Here is a 17,109-nt window from a genome sequence, read left to right as displayed (position 1 = left end):
CTGCTCTACTTCAGCGGTCGCTCTTGGTCGTGCAGCGCGTGATTTGAGAGGTGCGTTCGCAAGGACATGTATGTAATTCAACCATTTGGCCATTTGTGTTCCCTGAAGTTTAAATTTATTTTCTCAGTACAGTCGCCGACTGATTTTTCAGACTCCGAAAATTCGGACATGTTCGATTATTCGGTCTGCTTCGCGGCACCGCCATTCTTGCCATAGACCATAATGTATAACAACTGCCGAAAGTTCGGACACCTTGCAACCTCTCGTTCGATTTTTCGGACACTCCTTGAGCCAACTCAATCAAGAGCACCATGCCCCGACTCTGACCGGTGCATGGTTCGACTTACTGAACGCAATTTTTGTTTTGAATGGAGCTTTCTTGCTGCCCCACGAAGTGGCGCTACTGCAAATCTCCGCTCATCATCATCGTTTCTGCCTGGTTCGTGGCTACAGCCATTGCTACAGCAGTTCCGTTCTCAGCTTAGTAAGCCATGTCAAGACAATACAGCCGCTGATTTGTTTGTTTCTTCGTGCACGACGCTGTGAGTAGGCGAAGTTTTTCATGTGTGCAACTAGTGTCGGCGTGATGGCGCGGTGATGTTTGCTTTGTGTGCTGTGTTGAGGTTGCGGTGATCCAACGTGGTATACGGAAACATCCATCAAGTGTCTAATTGCGCCTACAGTGCCCACACAGATTGTGCTGGGGAATGCCGGCAAGTGGGTGCCGGGAGGCCTAGGATTTATCGCCTTCCGATATGCTCCCTACTGACGCCGAAAATTTTCTGCCGAGCATTGCGATTCCGGACACTGTCTCATTTGACAGTTTCACAGGTGCTGACACTGCTGTACTGACATGTGCAGGACTCAACAACGGTGAGATCATTCGTCAGGTGTCTGCTGCACTGACGGACGATGACTCCGAGTCAAAAGATGACACACCATGTGCTACGCTGCCGTCGCATGCGGAGCGCGTACGAGCAGTGACTGCGCTTTCAGCCGCCTATAGTGACCATATGACCCTCTCCGAGATTCAGGCTTATCTGATTGCGCGTAAACGGATCAGCATGCAATGACGCCTTCACGATTTCTTCAAGCCTACTGCTGAGCCCGAATAAGTGCATGGAAATAAAGGATTTAGTTTTTTCTTTGTTAATCTTCTTTTTCGGACACCTGTTTATTCGGACATTTCCGCAGTCCCCGTGAGGTCCGAATAAACGGTTGGCGACTGTATATCTTCATGGTGGCAGTGAAATTTCAATGTATTGAAATCGTGTATAAACACATTTAGTTATGCTGAGCTTTTTAGACAGCTTTAGTTACCTATTCAGTGATCACCCTCTGCAGACTAGTGTTTGTAGATGAGTGCTACAGTCTGAACGACGCGTGACAGTGCGTCCACTTCGCTCCGTCATTGTGCAGCCGCAGGGAAGGGCACATCGCTCATGTCTCTGAAGACCTTATAACACACTTTTCAATCAAGGCACCAGCCCTCTTGCCTTAGCTTCTGGCCTCTGCATGTCTCACCCTCGCTCGTGCAAGAAATCACATGATCTACGACCCTCAGCAGCATGGGCCTCTCATGCACCATCAAAACTGGGATAACAGGATGATGACTATTGCACCAATGCACCTCGGCTGTCCGTACAGTTGCCATTGTGCAGAAGGAAGCGAAAGTAGGCAAAAATGCAGTGAAATATGTCCTGAAACTGTTTGCGACTTCAAAAAGCTTTTCTTACTCTCATAATGCGTGCAAGCTGTGATGCACAAGAAGTAGTGTTTATGACCTATAGCAGTACAAATATTAAAAATTGCAAGTACCTACCTGTGGCGAGTAGCCTTGCCAATCCATGCATTTCATTTGAGATGTCGATGCTGAAGTATTCCTGGAAGTATTTAGGCCAGAGACTTCTTGCAGCCCTGTTGAAGAGGAGAAAAAAATCATTACAATAATGTTTTCCGTGAAAAGCCTGATAATGCTAAGGCATGCCTGCTCCTCTAGTGTAATAGCAAGCAGCGAATACCAAACAGCAGTAAAACTGTGTAAGGTAAATTTGCTTAATTTATTACAGCCATCTGTGAGAGAGCAAGTAACCTTTTCCTTTAACCCCTTAACTGTTTTATTATTCTTACAATTTCTGTGCCGAAACTGCTTACTTCTTTAAAACTTGATATCGGATATTTTCCTCCCAAAAAGCAAGTTTTCTATGTCGAAAAAAAATATTCAGGCACATACCAAGTCAAACTAGCATAATAAAGTTTATTGCTCATAAGAAAGGAGGCCAGCTACGTGCTGGTAATTAACAATAAAAAAAACAGTAAGCGCACTGCTCGGAAAGTTTTACCATTCTGACAACGCCTTACCGGGTACGTCCAAAAATGGAAATCAAGGAGGCTTCATGGGGCACACTGGCAATGGTGTCTTCCGAGCAGGCTTCTTCATTAATAAAGGGAAAATGAGGCATCCACCTAATTGTAGCAATAGCTACAAAGGGAACCCATATGGGTTCCTTGAAAGAAAAGCCTCGCAGTTGAAGATAAATTCGTCCTGGCCAGGGACTCGAACCCCGGACCACTGCCTTTCTGGGGCAGCCACTCTACCATCTGAGCTAACTAGGTGGCTAACAGATGGCTAGCCGCCTGGTTACGGGTTCGGGTGCCTGACTAGGACGAATTTTTCTTTAACTACGAGGCTTTCTTTCAAGGAACCAGTATGGGTTCCCTTTGTAGAAGTTGCTACGATTAGGTGGACGTCTCATTTTCCTTATTATTTACCTTTCTCCACATTGCGGGTTTCCACAGAACTATTACGTCAAACTATTGCCTTTGCTTCCAGTTGTTGACAAATTCGACTTCGCCCTGCCATCTGCTAGCTGCCTGGTTACAAGTTCGAGTCCTGGACTAGGACAAATTTTTCTTCAACTGTGAGGTTTTTCTTTCGAGGAACCCGTATGGGTTTCTTTCGTAGCAATTGCTATGATTAGGTGGACGTCTCATTTTCCTTTTATTAATTACCTCTCTCCACCTTGCGGGTTTCCGCAGAACTATTACGTCAGACTTCATCTGATGATTTGGTAATTTTGAAGTCATCGCTATCGCTTTCATTTACAGTAGCAAACTGTGGTGTCTGAATCATTATCGCCCTAAGAGCTGGACGATCAAAAAAGGCTTCTTTTCCGCAACAATGGACCAGAAACAAATGCGTCGCCTCCACCAGACGCCATGTTTTGAAAGAAACAAGTGTTGCCCTCTGCGATGAGGTTCTTTCAATTAATCAATTGCTGCTGAGGCACAGCCTCGGCTGTGATGAAGTGATGAAGCCGTTCGTTATCACACCACAAGCCATTTATTAAAAAATATCCAGCACAAAGAGAAAAAGAAAACTCTACAAACCAATTAAACACACAAAAAATAATTTAGTCTACAAAGAAAGTCCATCAAAGTCAGAATGGGTCTACAGTTTCACAGTCTGCAGAAAAATCCTGGTCACCCCCAGACAAACAACCGGGATCCAGTGATGCAGGAGTAAGTCTGGTTGCGACTAAGCAAACATGGGCATGTGGCCTTGGCATGGTAGAAGTCTTGATGCCGGACACCAAGTCCAATAGTTTGACCTCTGCTCCCAGTGAATACCGCAAAAACCGGACTATAGGTCGGAGCGGAATATAGGTCGATGCCCCTACTAACGAATTCTAAAAATGAAAAAAAATCTTTTTCAATGGCAAAAGTACCGAAAGACACCCTACAAAATAGTGACAGTATTTATTTAAATGCTGCTCGCATGTGCACCCGGCCAATTTCTAACAGTATCGCGCGACCATCGACCCGCGTGCTTGTCAGCACCTTATTAATGGCGCTGAGCAGCGAAACAAATGAGACACGCGCATGTGTACACATGCGCTTACTTACGCTATTTCGCCACTCCGTGCCGTGATGATAACATGCTGACAAACACGCGGGTCGATGGTCGCGCGATACTGTTAAAAATTGGCCGGGTGTACAGTACGCAGAAGGGCATAAAGTGCGCAAGCGCTACTCCGAATCAGAGCAACGCGTTTGATTAGAGTGGCCCGAACTAGAGTTGTATGACGAGTGCTTTTCGCTGCCCAGTCCAGAGGTGCATGCGATCTTTACAGCTTTCAAACGGATGCATTCCCGCTTTCAAACGGATGCATTCGGCTGTCACAGGCAGCGATCTTACACGCAGCTCCCAGACAAACTCCGCAACCTTGTCTTCCAGTTTTGCGGTCCGCCCACGAAATTACGTTTTCTGTTGGTTTGCTGCTTCTGTCTCTGCCAGTACCGAATGCTCTTATCAGATACTCCAAATTCGCGCTGTGCTGCAAGGTTGCCGTGGGCTTCCGTGCACTCAATCTCCTTTTTCTTGAAGGCGATGGTGGCTTGTCGTCGGCTTCCACTCATTTTGAAACAAAATGTGAAAAAGCAGCCTTTAACCAATATAACTTTGTGACAATGTAAACGCAAAAAGGCGGTGCCACAATGTCGCCACGACAGGCTGCTGCGGATGGCGATGGCTATAGTGTACTAGAATAATACATTATTCTAGTACACTATACCGATGGCGAAGACGCTTCTTTTTCACCCGCCCATTGTTGCAAGACTTCCGTAGCTTTTCCACCAATGTCCGGTATATAAGACAAGGGTCGACTTCTCGCAATAGATTTTTTGAAAAAAAGTTGCACCTATATTCCAGTTTTTACGGTAGGCTTCACTTCTTCCACGTTGATCGGCACCTTCCTACATGCTATCAGGAGAATGCGGTGACCACACCTCCGGAAGGTCGCCCTGATCCAGTAGAAGCCACAAAGCACAGGCCTGATGCCCGACGACTTCACTTCTGCACCTGGAGCACTGGCGAACTCCTTCCTCTGTGCAGGCTTGTTGTTCCACGTCTCTCCGGTTTCTTTTTCTTCTGTTCTCTCTGCTTGCTTGTGGTTGTTGTTCTTGCTATTAAAACCATTCCTTCGGTGCCCTTGTGCAACCGCTGCAGCATCTCGTCATCATCTTCGCATGGCTGACCCTCTCCGATCACGGCACTCGCGCATTTGACACGTCAAACCACCCAAAGAAATATGAAATGGTGGTTAAAAAAAGAAGAAATTACCTGCCAAGTAGAGCCATCTGCGAAGCGGCACACCAACTATCCCGCAAATGAGCGTGTCTCATTCAAAACGCTAAAAATGAGATATTATCTCTAGAGGACAAACTACACTCGTCCAAAACAGTGTTGGGATAGTTCATTCAGCAAAGACGAGCTGTGCTTGTCCAAAACGGCTAAGGGATTAAGGAACACAGCACTGATAGATTTTACTTTACAAAGTACGAGCAGCTTAGCCTCATTACGAGCAGACAGTTAGTACGCAAGAAAAATTAAAGATCGGTGGTGGCATTGCCTCAATATCCACGCTCCAGCTTCCTGTGATGTCACCGATTTTGGCAGTGCAAGCAAACGAAAAATGTTTATTAATTCATAGAAAAGAAAAGCTCACAGTGACTCTGAAAAATTCAACACCTCTGTGCTTTTGCTGCATAAGGGTACATCTGCATCAACTGAAAAATACATGAGTGGCAAATCGGGAGGTTACAAGTGGCAGTTGGCGAATGTGGCAAGATTGTGCAGCAACTGCTCAAGTGGGTCTATGACCAATTTTTTGCAACATTGTAAAAAGAGGAGCCACTGAAAAGCGAGTCACATAGTCACATGGCCCAACCACAATACGGTGGCGTTCATTTGCTACTCTCAAGATGAGAAAGGCCAAATGTGTAAAAGCGCATGATTTCTCGTAGTCTCAAATGAAATAAGGAACTTGGGACGTCGGTTAGTGCCATGTAACTGCAGTATTCTGCAAAGTGCAAGTATGGGTGACCTTCACAACACAGTTTGCCATGAGTGTACTCCTCGAGCATGGCATGCTGCATCCACTGTCTCTTTAATTGCGATTAAGACTTGGGTTAAGGCATAATATATGGTTCGTATAATATGTGTGCCGTAAGACCTGCATTGTATATGAACACAAGCAATGTTTTGTGGCATCTTGTTAAAACAGACGTTTGGCGAGTTGGACAGCGCTCGTCCGTGTCGTTTCTCCCTGCTTGTCCCCGTGAACACCGCGCTGTTCTGTTTCAAATTGTGGCATCTGTTGTTGACAGAGTACATTAGGAAACACCCAATTAAGCGAAAATACTGAGACTTTGAAGACCCACTATTGTCACTTGTGCAACAGTTTCACAATCAATTAAAAATGTTACTAATATAAAAGTCAGACCCACCTTTACTTGATACTAAACGTCCTTTTTTTCATTGAAGAAAGGGAAACAGAGCTTCAGAATTGCAAGCTCGATAAGTTAGTGAATGTTCATCTTCGTAGTGGAACCAACATGACAAAAGATAACGCAATGAACAGAAAGAAAGGGACAAAAGAATGCCAAACTCACAAATTATTTTGTCAGAGAAATGATACACATAACTATAGCAAAACAAAGAACTCCCTAAGACAACCTGATGTCCCCCTGGCGGTGGTGAATCTTGAATAATCATGTCTGTAGTGTGTAGCCAGTGTTTGGATTATTCGGTACTTCATTTGCAATGCCTTCCACAATATTAGGAAGCAGTCATATGCCGAATTTGAGTGAGAGCTGGACCTTGCCAACATTAAGAAAAATAAAGTGCAGGTCTTACATGAGTAAGTACGGTAGCATGCTCTCTCGCCTGGACGTGCACAGAGAGGCATTGAGAGATGAAAGAACTCATGTTAGCTGCTGAGTGACCAACAGCCCAAAATATATATACGCCAGAGTGATAACCAGCATGCTAGATGAAAAAAATATAATGTCTGGTAGGAATAGAATATAGCACTATAATAAGTTTCCTTCCTTCTTGCGCTTACCACTCTAAAGAAATGACACTTACCAGAAGCATGAACCAAGTCCCGACCCAAAGTCCATCATAGAAGCTGGGGCAAATGCTGGATTTAGGTGTCGAATCTGTAATGCGAGAATTAAAAAAATAATAGACACACTATAGAACCTGTTGAAGGCTGCACAGCCTATACTCCATTTCATACTTAGCAGACAATGCTGCAGAAACTAAACAGGCAGAGCATTTGTTTTTTATCTGCAACACTTTCTACACAATAACTACTTCACGTACAACTTGCAGATGTAAGGTTGCATTGAATCGCACATTATTTGCACACTTTTGTGCTTCCGGTATGCGACATTACGTCTTATCTGTAAAAGGAGTGCCCTGTGCATAAAAAGCAGTAAAAGCAGTGCGGGCAGACGAACTGCATCTGCCACATCTTCGAAGCAAGTGCACTTCTCTCTTATCCCCCTAGCCGAGAAGTTGTTTCCCTTGCCATCCGCCAGATGGCACACAACCTGTCGGACCAGCAGCTCGGCGCTTGTCTGCGAAATCTACTCGAAGCTGAAAGCAGTTTCTGCTACATTCTACAACATGCAGGCAAATACAGATGTTTAAATACATCTCAAACAACTTAGAATACAATATGCTACCCTGTGAGCGATGTTTGCTCTGGATTAGATAAGTAGTTTGTGGACAGGAATATATTAAAGTCCATCGGCCAAATATTGAAAATGCTGTATATGAAAGGAGTACAAGTCCAGATGGGCAGTGCTGAATCACTCCAGAGCTGTTTTGCAGCAACAAGCAGCCTCAGCTGTCAAGCTGCCTGCTTCCATTGCAACACTTCTGGTCATTAACAATGAAGAATATCTTTAAATAAAGCTGAACGTGTTATACAACCAATAGCTACAATGTCTTGATTAAATTCTGGCTAATTAAGTTTTTAATTAATTCAATCCCGACAGAAGATACCGGCCAGTGCTCATATAATTCTATACTTTCACTATGTTGATTCTAAAATGGGTCCCCACTGAATGATTTGAGCCTTACGGGTCCACATGCACACACTTGAAGCTCATGGTAGCAGCATCTGTCTTGTTGGCACTAACGAACAATGAATGCATTAAAGGCACAATCTTCCGTCGAAAAATACAGTTTTTAGGACTATATTTTGTAGCTGCTGAAGCAAGAACGACTGCGCACAATGAGTGCTTACCATTTTTTACCTGATTCTAATCCACACCACCTCCTTTCCAAGAAAACTGGTTGAAAGACTACCTGCCCATCGCCATTGCCTACGAACGAACCTAAACAGCTTTCACAGCATCAGCAACAGCCCACCTTCAGAGCAAGCATTATAATCATCACAGGAAGGCAGCAGAACAAATTTCTGCATCAGATGGCAACCATAGGCTGCACTCGGGCTGTAAGTACAAAACATCACTCAAAAGAAATTACCTCACATGCTGGGCTAGTGCACACAGCGCCCCATCATGTGTCTTTGTAGCTCCAAAGAATTGCGTGTCTCAAAGCACATGAAATTGTAGCAGAATGGCCAGGGAAGTGTGGAATAATAAAAAGACTGAACCACTAGGAGGGGGACACGTTGCAGCAAAGATGATGGGCATTACGCATAAATAAATGCTTCACTCTAAACTACGCATGTGTTCATATCAGTTGTGGTTCCCAGAACCAGAAGGCATGTGACATCATTTTTCTTTTCTTGCTATAAAGTTACGTGCATGCTAGATCTGGGTGCACATTATTTTCCCTATGAAGTCATAAAAAATTTACACACATTAGAATCAGTAAACAGCACTGCCAAATGGTGCCAAAAGGTGCATTAGATCATTTTCAATGCCTCTTCTCTTAATGTGACCTTTTGGATAATTTAACCAATTTCATATGTTCCACCAAAGTTGAATTAACTGAAGTCGACTGTATTGGCGTTTTGCACAGAACAGTTGACTTCTTTGACTAAACGTTACCCACACACACTGTCATTTCCTAGGAAGCCTTCTATGCCTTCCATCGCAAAGCCTCTCTTGACATCCTCATTTTCACATCAACAGGTTCAATTCATCGTTTATCAATCTTGTATGATCAGACACACAATATTCATGTTGTATGATTCACTTTCACCTTTCCGTCTTGTCTACTAAGTATTTAAGTCTTCACTGCAGAAGAGCCAACAGAAATCAACTGTCAAATTGCTGAATTTCTATGCAGCACTAGTGCAAGTACCACATGAATATACATGCACATACTGACATCCTATACATCCTAATGCAGTTCTATGGCTGGCAAGTCCCTCTTACCTCATGAAAGACGTCGTGGACGGCCGCGTAGTCTGCAGCAAGCTGCGCCACAAGATAGCTGCGTGCTCCAAAATCATCATACCTGCCCAGAATGAAGGGAGTGTGCACAGGGGATTTAACTATGGTGTGCAAATGTTTAAGTTTTCAAATATGAATCAAACAGTCTAGAATACTTGATTCATACTTAATTTGGGAATTCACTATTTCACATTGTCGAATACCTATTCCTTTCTTTTTGAATATAAGGAATGGGATCACTCACTAAAGGTTCTCTTGGCACGAAGCAGTATTTCCTTGGCACGAAACAAGTGTTGTGAGGTTTCCAGAATCGTATTTAATAAACATCCCATTACTCACTATTTGCCTTTAGTGTCCCTTTAATGATGTCACATGCCATAATATTCGGTGAAATCAGCGGCAGCAGTGCATCTGGCCTAGAGGCGTTTTCTGCATCGGACCTTGAGTCTACGGCAGGAAGTGGGTGTCCCTTTAGTGAAAGAGTATGCATGTTCTTGCTAGAAATCAGAGTTCCTCCTGCACTATGCAATGATTTGATCCTTTGCAAACACAATCGTCAGAGCGTGATCTACAAAGTGCACTTGTTTATTTGCAATACCTAGACCTGATGAGAGGCCCTTTAATTAAGGCACGTAACAGAAGCACGGTACATGAGTGTTTTTGCATTCCATTACATTTGCATCAAAATGCGGCTGCCATGGTAAGAAATCACACACAACTTCTTGCTCGGCAGCAGGATGCCATAGTAAGTGAGCCCCAGCAACAGGTGTTATCATGAATTAGCTCTCGGTTCACAGCATATTAAAAAGCTTAAGCGAAAATGCTCCTTTAATTAAAGATTGTACAGCTGATACTCACTTCATAGGTTTCCACAACCTGATCCGTTTCTTAAGCTTCTCAAATACTCTTTCCTTTACGTCTTCTTCAACGTAATCTCTCTCCTCTGGGCTCATTCTTTCAAGAGCTGAAAAACAAATGATGATGAGACGCTACAACCTTATGCAACATCTTCAGCCTACAAATGCGTACTGCAACATGTGCATTATTTTACTTTTTGCCAGCAATCACTTTCCCGGCTCTCTTGCAATACTTTGCTTCCTGTGTTAGTATGCTTGCAAAAATTGTAGCCAGTTTGATAGCAATGCGGGCCTATCATTACCACATTGTACAGTACAGTCCATTATTAAAGGGGACACCTGACCAGGGGTAAAGCCAAATCTGTGAAATATTTGCTGTAATTGAAAATAAATGGCTGATGTAACCAACTGGACATACATATATAAGTATGGGTATGATAAAGTACATTTATAAGTACACAGGGTATGGTAAAGCAATTCTGTGGAAGCCTGCAAGGTGGAGGAAGGTTGCGCGAAAAAGAAAAAGACTGATTTCCTATGAGCGGGAAATTATTTTATTCTTCTGAACTGTGCAGTGATTTTATTGCAGCCGCTGTCTCCCCTGTTATGGTTCTTTCCCCCTGCACACAAATGTTGTAGCTAAGGGACGGAGAAACAGACCCTTGCCTATCGGAAACAAGAAAGAACATTTTCTTGAAGCATGTCCTCATGCTTTTATACTCTCGCCATGGGGCTGTGCGTGCGCCCTTACAAATGTGACAGGGACGTGCCGCAATTGACATGTTCACCACGTGTGCATCTGGCAATATATGAAACAGCACAAGGTTTTCCAACAAACATTTTGATTAGTCTCATTAATCACTGCCCTGGCGTTATCTGAGATAACAAAGTACGGCCAAAATTCACAATTTGCTTGGCTACATCCGCATGCGCGCCATAACAGATAGTATTGAATATGAAAAAGAGGTTTTTGTGTTGAACATGTTTTGACTGTACAACATGTGTCGCAAGAATTGTCAATGACTAAGTAATCCCTTGGTAAGCTAGGCATCAGATGAATGCAACATGCCAGATTAAACCTAAAATTGTGCAGCTGAAACATTATTCGGAATAGGCCTTATGAATAATTCTGCAAGTATGCCCCTCCATGCATTTCACTTGCCCTGTCCTGAACATCTAGCCTCATGCTACAAGAGGCCCAAGTATACAAGTCTATATTCCCTTCAGGTGCTAATTCAGTTCTTTGAAAACCATGAAAAAAGCATGCAGCTGCAGAATGAATCCAGACACCTACATTATTCAGAGAGTTTTGCCAAGTTTACAGAATGTGGATCCCATGAAGGAACTCTCTACGGGAACATCAGACAAGAGAACATCAACTATTTCATGTCCAGCATATGAGACTTGGAAAGCCCCTATACAGGTACTTAACAATACGCCTGATGTACAGCATTCTGAAAAGCAATGAAACAATTAAACCTGCTATATATCGGCATACCGATATCGTGCGTCAACACCTGGCCATCAGCATTCACTCTCATTTTACTAAAACATATTTGCACATACTATTCAAATCTGCAGTACAGGTTCAATTAGACATATTCCTAGATATACCGTATGTGACCGCACATTAAATTAGTTTTTGATTAGTACTTTTGATTTTGATGCACTTCAGGTGCTGTGTGCACAATTGCTACTGTACAATCCCCCTTCCCTTCTCACCAATGGCCCGCTGCACTCGGCTTCGATAGTCCTGAGCATGACATCCACCACATCACAGTTAAGGCCTATTACCATTTCTATTACAACACAAATTCCAAAAAAAAAAGTCCTGCTCCCATCAACTGGCAAAGCACTGATATTATGACATAAAATCAATTATCATTGACAGTAAAGAACAAAAAACAGTTCAGCTTATGACGCCAGTGCTTAAAGCTGATTTGTATGCACATAACGAGTGACAAGCAAGTGATTACCTGTACTCAAATGCATTTTTTTGTAGTTTTGTAATTGATCAATTACTTTTGTAGTCTGTGATGCTCACTGTAATTAGGTTACTTTTTCGGTAACCAAATATATTGAACCAGTTACATTAATGATGAGACAAGCTGTAACAAGTGATGCCACTTCGAGCACTTGAATTTGGTGCGAACTACAGCAGAGGGCCTGTGGTCGTAGCATGTAGCAGCCTCAGGAAGGCACGCATTCAGAAAGGCAAACCCGGGAACTTAGTATTTGTTTCTTCATCTCAATGCTTAACCAGGTGTTGGGCAGGTGTTGGCCGACCGGCGCTGCTATGGCTCGATAGTGATGGCCACTGTGGACGCTGACTCCAGGAAATCACCTAAGTGTGCAGTTTTCTCAGCTTTTCATTTGCCCTATTGACAGCAACCTCACCATCCCTTAGCAACAGTGAAGCATGGCCCTACATAGAGGACCCGGATGTGAGCAGCGCATCATTGTTACTAGTAACTACCACCTTGTACACAAGGTGTTCTTACGATATAACATCATCCTTCCTTCTAGCACACATAGTGAGAGAGTTTTCAGTGTCGCGGTTCACACCTGTTAAGGAAACAACTCCAGATGATAAACAAAAATTTTTCAAAAAGCAGTTCTTAGTGAAGATAAAAACAATGTGTGAAGAGCTTCAGAGGAAACACTGAAATATTCATCAACGAATACGATACTTCTTAATGTGAAATTTGAGGGCAGCTGTATACTCGTTTTCATTTCGCAATAAATTGGCTGGTGTAGGCAATCTGTCTCGAGCGGCACGTTGCAAACGGAGAGAAGTGTGGTGCGAATGCCTCACAAATCGGGAGATCACGAGAGGCAGCGTCCGGGTGATGCTTGGGCACAATTCACAGCAGCCACCGCAGACATACCTTCACTCATGCAGTGCTTTGTTTCCATACGGACGACACATGCTACTTCGGCATCATCTTGCAGCCATCGTTGATGCAAAGCCCACCGTGCGTGGCACTGCACTTTTCTTCTCATGCTTTCACCATACCCTTCTCCTCCGATTTCCACTTCATGGTTCTGCTGCACCCTCCTCCTTCGTTTTAATCTTTGTGCTTCCATTGCTATCACAGTCTTTCATATGCACTATTAATTCGCTCTTACATTCTTGTGCTGTGCTTGCTCAGTTACGAGCAAGTTACAAGCAAGGTTATGAGCAAGGTTACGAGGATGCTGAGGCAGAATGCCAAGGATTGCCGCAGGAACTGGTGCCTGAGGGCTGCACTCTAAAAGCCAGGTTCTTCTATTTACTGTGTCTGCACAATGTAAATAGACGCTTGTAGGAAGCAACATAAAAGTGATAGACTACATTTTAGTAATTGTTAAATTACTTTCATGCACTATTAAATGATCACTGAGATCAATTATTTTTAATGAAGTAATTTTAACTGTAATCAAAAACCTTTATTCTGTAACACAAGTCTGGTTATGAACAAATCCTTCCTCAGCTGCAAGCATAAGGTGAGCCAACTAAGTTAAAGCAACTTAACTGCCTACATTTGTGGGATTTCCTGTAAAGTTGAGCATAACTTATTCAAAATGAAATTTATTAAAGAAAAATGGAAACATTAACATCTCATAAATTTCATGAAACCACCATTGTTGGAAGCACTTGTGGGATGTGCTACTTGATTAATGTATACAAGGGCCAAGAAACTTACTGTATCCATAGAGGTCCTTCTCGATGTTCATAGCCCGAGCTCTGAGCTCATCATTCTCAATGGGCAGATGTCGTGACCAGAGCTGGTTTCGGATCACCACAGCTGCCTCACGCAGGTGGGTCATGTTTTGTGCTGTGAACGCAACATAAGAAGCAGTACAGTAATCCAGAAAACTTAAAGAGAGCACTTGGTAATGTTATGTTGAAGCTGTTGCAGATAATTTGACCTCATCAAGAAGCAATTTTTTCCACTAGTAATACCTAGACTGATGGCCAAACTTAGCGTTACTTCACCATTAGTATTGTTCACAGGCTGTCAACAAAAAGGTTTAGTGACACTCCCGCAAGAATGCACTCACGCACAAGTGTGTCGCTTGAACTCACTTCACTGCACCACAGTGTGTGACCTCAAGAGCAGTGCTTAAAAAACAAATAAAATGATACTCAATGCAGGGTTGGCACTAATTCTGAAACCACTTTATTTTGCTATTTCAAATGTTTCCCCTGCCAACGAAAGCTGCCTCATATTTTTTTATGTACCGAAGCTTCACAGCTCTCTATAACTTCCAAATACACAGCAGCCTGCTAAGGTATTACGTGCAATGCCATATTGTGATGACTTGTGATCATATTGTTATCTTGCAAACAATTGCTTTAAGTAACAAATATATGGTGTGTCGGCAGATTCAGCCATCAACACAGTGGTGTCCTGGCCAAGTGACAGTTCACGCAGAGAGGAGCACTCACTCAAGGTGTCACTAAAGTTGTATGTGTGGGTGGAGTATAAGTCTTGTTCGGCATAAGACAAACGCTGAGTGGTTGCTCAAAGGGTAATCTATCAGTCTAGACTGATTCAACATTTGATATGTAACTCTCTAATTCTGCATCATCAGATCTGACAGCCACAAAATATCCACAATAACTATCCAGAGCTTTCCATATGATAGTGTTGTTTCAATGAAACCCAACGGCCACGACGGCCGCATTTTTATGGGGGCAAAATGTGGAAAACACCCGTGTACTTAGATTCAGGTGCACGTTAAAAAGCCCCTGGTGGCCCAAATTTCCGGAGGCCCCCACTAAGCCATGACTCATAATCAGAAAGTGGTGTTGGCCAGTAAAACCCCATAATTTATTTTTATAAATTAATTAAACCTATACCGTAGTGTAATGATTTTTTTACACATTTCTTTTTCTCTGCAGTAGTCAGTGCATCGCTATGCCTACATTATTAGCGTAATCGGCCGGTAGTTCGGAGTGGATGAAAAGAAAGCAACAGCAGCGAGCAAAAGGAATCCGTACATTAATCATACCTGCCCTAAATGGCCAGCGCACATTGTCTAAGTGAATTTGCACCCTTCCAGACTTTTTATTCAAGTACAAACTTACCAAAAGTGCATGCGATCGGAATCTATATAATGAAACCGCTGTAATTCAAGAGATGGCAAATTTTTTAGCCCGCCCATTCTCAAATGAAGTAATTTGGCGTGAAGGTGAATGGATAGCGAAGCACTTGATTACTGTACTTCTCTATCGCGTAACTTTATCAAAGGTTTGCTTGAATTAGTAAGTGGTTCTCGTGGAAGAACTTACTTTCAAGTACGGTATTAGCCGCATCAATCAGTTTCTCTGGCAGCTTCACTTGCTTCCGTTTTCTCGCTCCAGGATGATTCCTGTGTTTCATCTCGGACGTATGTAGGGCCTCGCTGAGATCACTCGGTAGTGAGACGGCATTGCTCGCTTTAGTGATTGGCTGCACAGGAAAACCACGATATGAGTGAGCGCACTTTACATTAAACGAACAATACTGCTTAGGTGCATCTCGTCACTACAGGCGGTATTTAGCGGAAACTTCGCGTTGTCGATGAGCTAAAGGACCCGTGTCACCGCCTAAGCGACCTCGACAGGCAACTATTGACGACGCCTTAATGAGTTAATTAAAATCAGCCACATCGTTTTAAAGGTAACAAATATGCGGCATTGAACCAGTGTTAAATCAACAAAGCATACGCTGAACTTCGACAACACTGTTTCGCTTCGCAACATTTACTAGCGCCGAGCTATCAGACCAGACACGGTGCAGCCTGTCGCTTCGCGTAGTTAACTCACCCTAACACTGCAGATACAGGGTGGGGCCCTCAGAAACCTCATTAGCTTGTGGAAATTGCTCATCTTTGGGAGTATGGTCAACGAAAAGCGACGACGATATGCGTGCACATGGCCCACAGAACCAAACACAATATCACTCCTGTCGGATTGGTTGTGGATGGCTCTGGCTTATTTCTTACGTTGCAGCTGTAGCAGGTTTCGGTATCGCAGTGAAACCCATAACAGCACCTTTTTTAGAAGCAGGATGGTACAGAAAAATATGAACGCCCCAAGCGACACTTTTGCGCAAACCGTTGTAGTGTTCTATGAGAACGATACATGTGCTTGTTTTTTTTTTAAAGCGAATATCTTTCTTTGGCAATGTCGGCCGTTCTCGGAGTGGTCGGAGGACGTGCGCGCGCTCTCACACAACCGAGTTACGGGGTGAGACGCGTACAATTCAGTGCTGTCGCGCAAGGCCTTTGCGCGTCATCATCATCAGCCTGGTTACGCCCACTGCAGGGCAAATGCCTCTCCCATACTTCTCCAACTACCCCGGTCATGTACTAATTGAGGCCATTTTGTCCCTGCAAACTTCTTAATCTCATCCGCCCACCTAACTTTTTGCCGTCCCCTGCTACGCTTCCCTTCCCTTGGAACCCTGTCTGTAACCCTTAATGACCATCGGTTATCTTCCCTCCTCATTACATGTCCTGCTCACGCCCATTTCTTTTTCTTCATTTCAACTAAGAAGTCATTAACTCGCGTTTGTTCGGTCCCTCACCCAATCTGCTTTCTTATCCCTTACGTTACACCTATCATTCGTCTTTCCATAGCTCGTTGCGTCGTCCTCAATTTAAGCAGAACCCTTTTCGTAAGCCTCCAAGTTTCTGCCCCGTACGTGAGTATACTGGTAAGACACAGCTGTTATACGCTTTTCTCTTGAGGGATAATGGCAACCTGCTGTTCATAATCTGAGAACGCCTGCCAAACGCACCCCAGCCCGTTCTTATTCTTCTGATTATTTCAGTCTCATGATCCGGGTCTGCGGTCACTACCTGTCCTAAGTATATATATTCCTTTACCACTTCCAGTGCCTCGCTACCTATCGTAAACTGGTGTTCTCTTCCGAGACTGTTAAACATTACTTTAGTTTTCTGTAGATTAATTTTCAGACCCACCCTTCTGCTTTGCCTCTCCATGTCAGTGAGCATGCATTGCAATTGGTCTCCTGAGTTACTAAGCAAGGCAATATCATCA

The 17,109-nt window shown here is 43.5% G+C and overlaps 1 protein-coding gene across 2 annotated transcripts in view; it reads right to left on the bottom strand.

Moving 5' to 3' along the window:
- Positions 1-16,028, bottom strand: part of LOC126548741 (ribosome assembly protein METTL17, mitochondrial) — a 50,991-nt gene extending 34,963 nt beyond the window's left edge. The window contains exons 1-7 of one of the 2 annotated variants that reach the window (XM_050196894.3): positions 15,871-16,028; positions 15,355-15,514; positions 13,763-13,894; positions 10,078-10,183; positions 9,202-9,283; positions 6,929-7,002; positions 1,823-1,917 (exon numbers count right to left, since the gene is read on the bottom strand). In XM_050196894.3, coding sequence (XP_050052851.1) covers positions 1,823-1,917; positions 6,929-7,002; positions 9,202-9,283; positions 10,078-10,183; positions 13,763-13,894; positions 15,355-15,514; positions 15,871-15,933 — 712 coding nt within the window. In that variant the 5' untranslated portion in view covers positions 15,934-16,028. The remainder of the gene's footprint in view (positions 1-1,822; positions 1,918-6,928; positions 7,003-9,201; positions 9,284-10,077; positions 10,184-13,762; positions 13,895-15,354; positions 15,515-15,870) is intronic. The other variant, XM_050196897.2, reaches the window with a different exon arrangement.
- Positions 16,029-17,109: the final 1,081 nt, after the last annotated feature.

The sequence above is a fragment of the Dermacentor andersoni genome, chromosome 3 (genome assembly GCF_023375885.2).
Source record: "Dermacentor andersoni chromosome 3, qqDerAnde1_hic_scaffold, whole genome shotgun sequence".
NCBI classification, from domain to species: domain Eukaryota; kingdom Metazoa; phylum Arthropoda; class Arachnida; order Ixodida; family Ixodidae; genus Dermacentor; species Dermacentor andersoni.
This window is presented reverse-complemented; position numbering and strand designations above follow the sequence as displayed.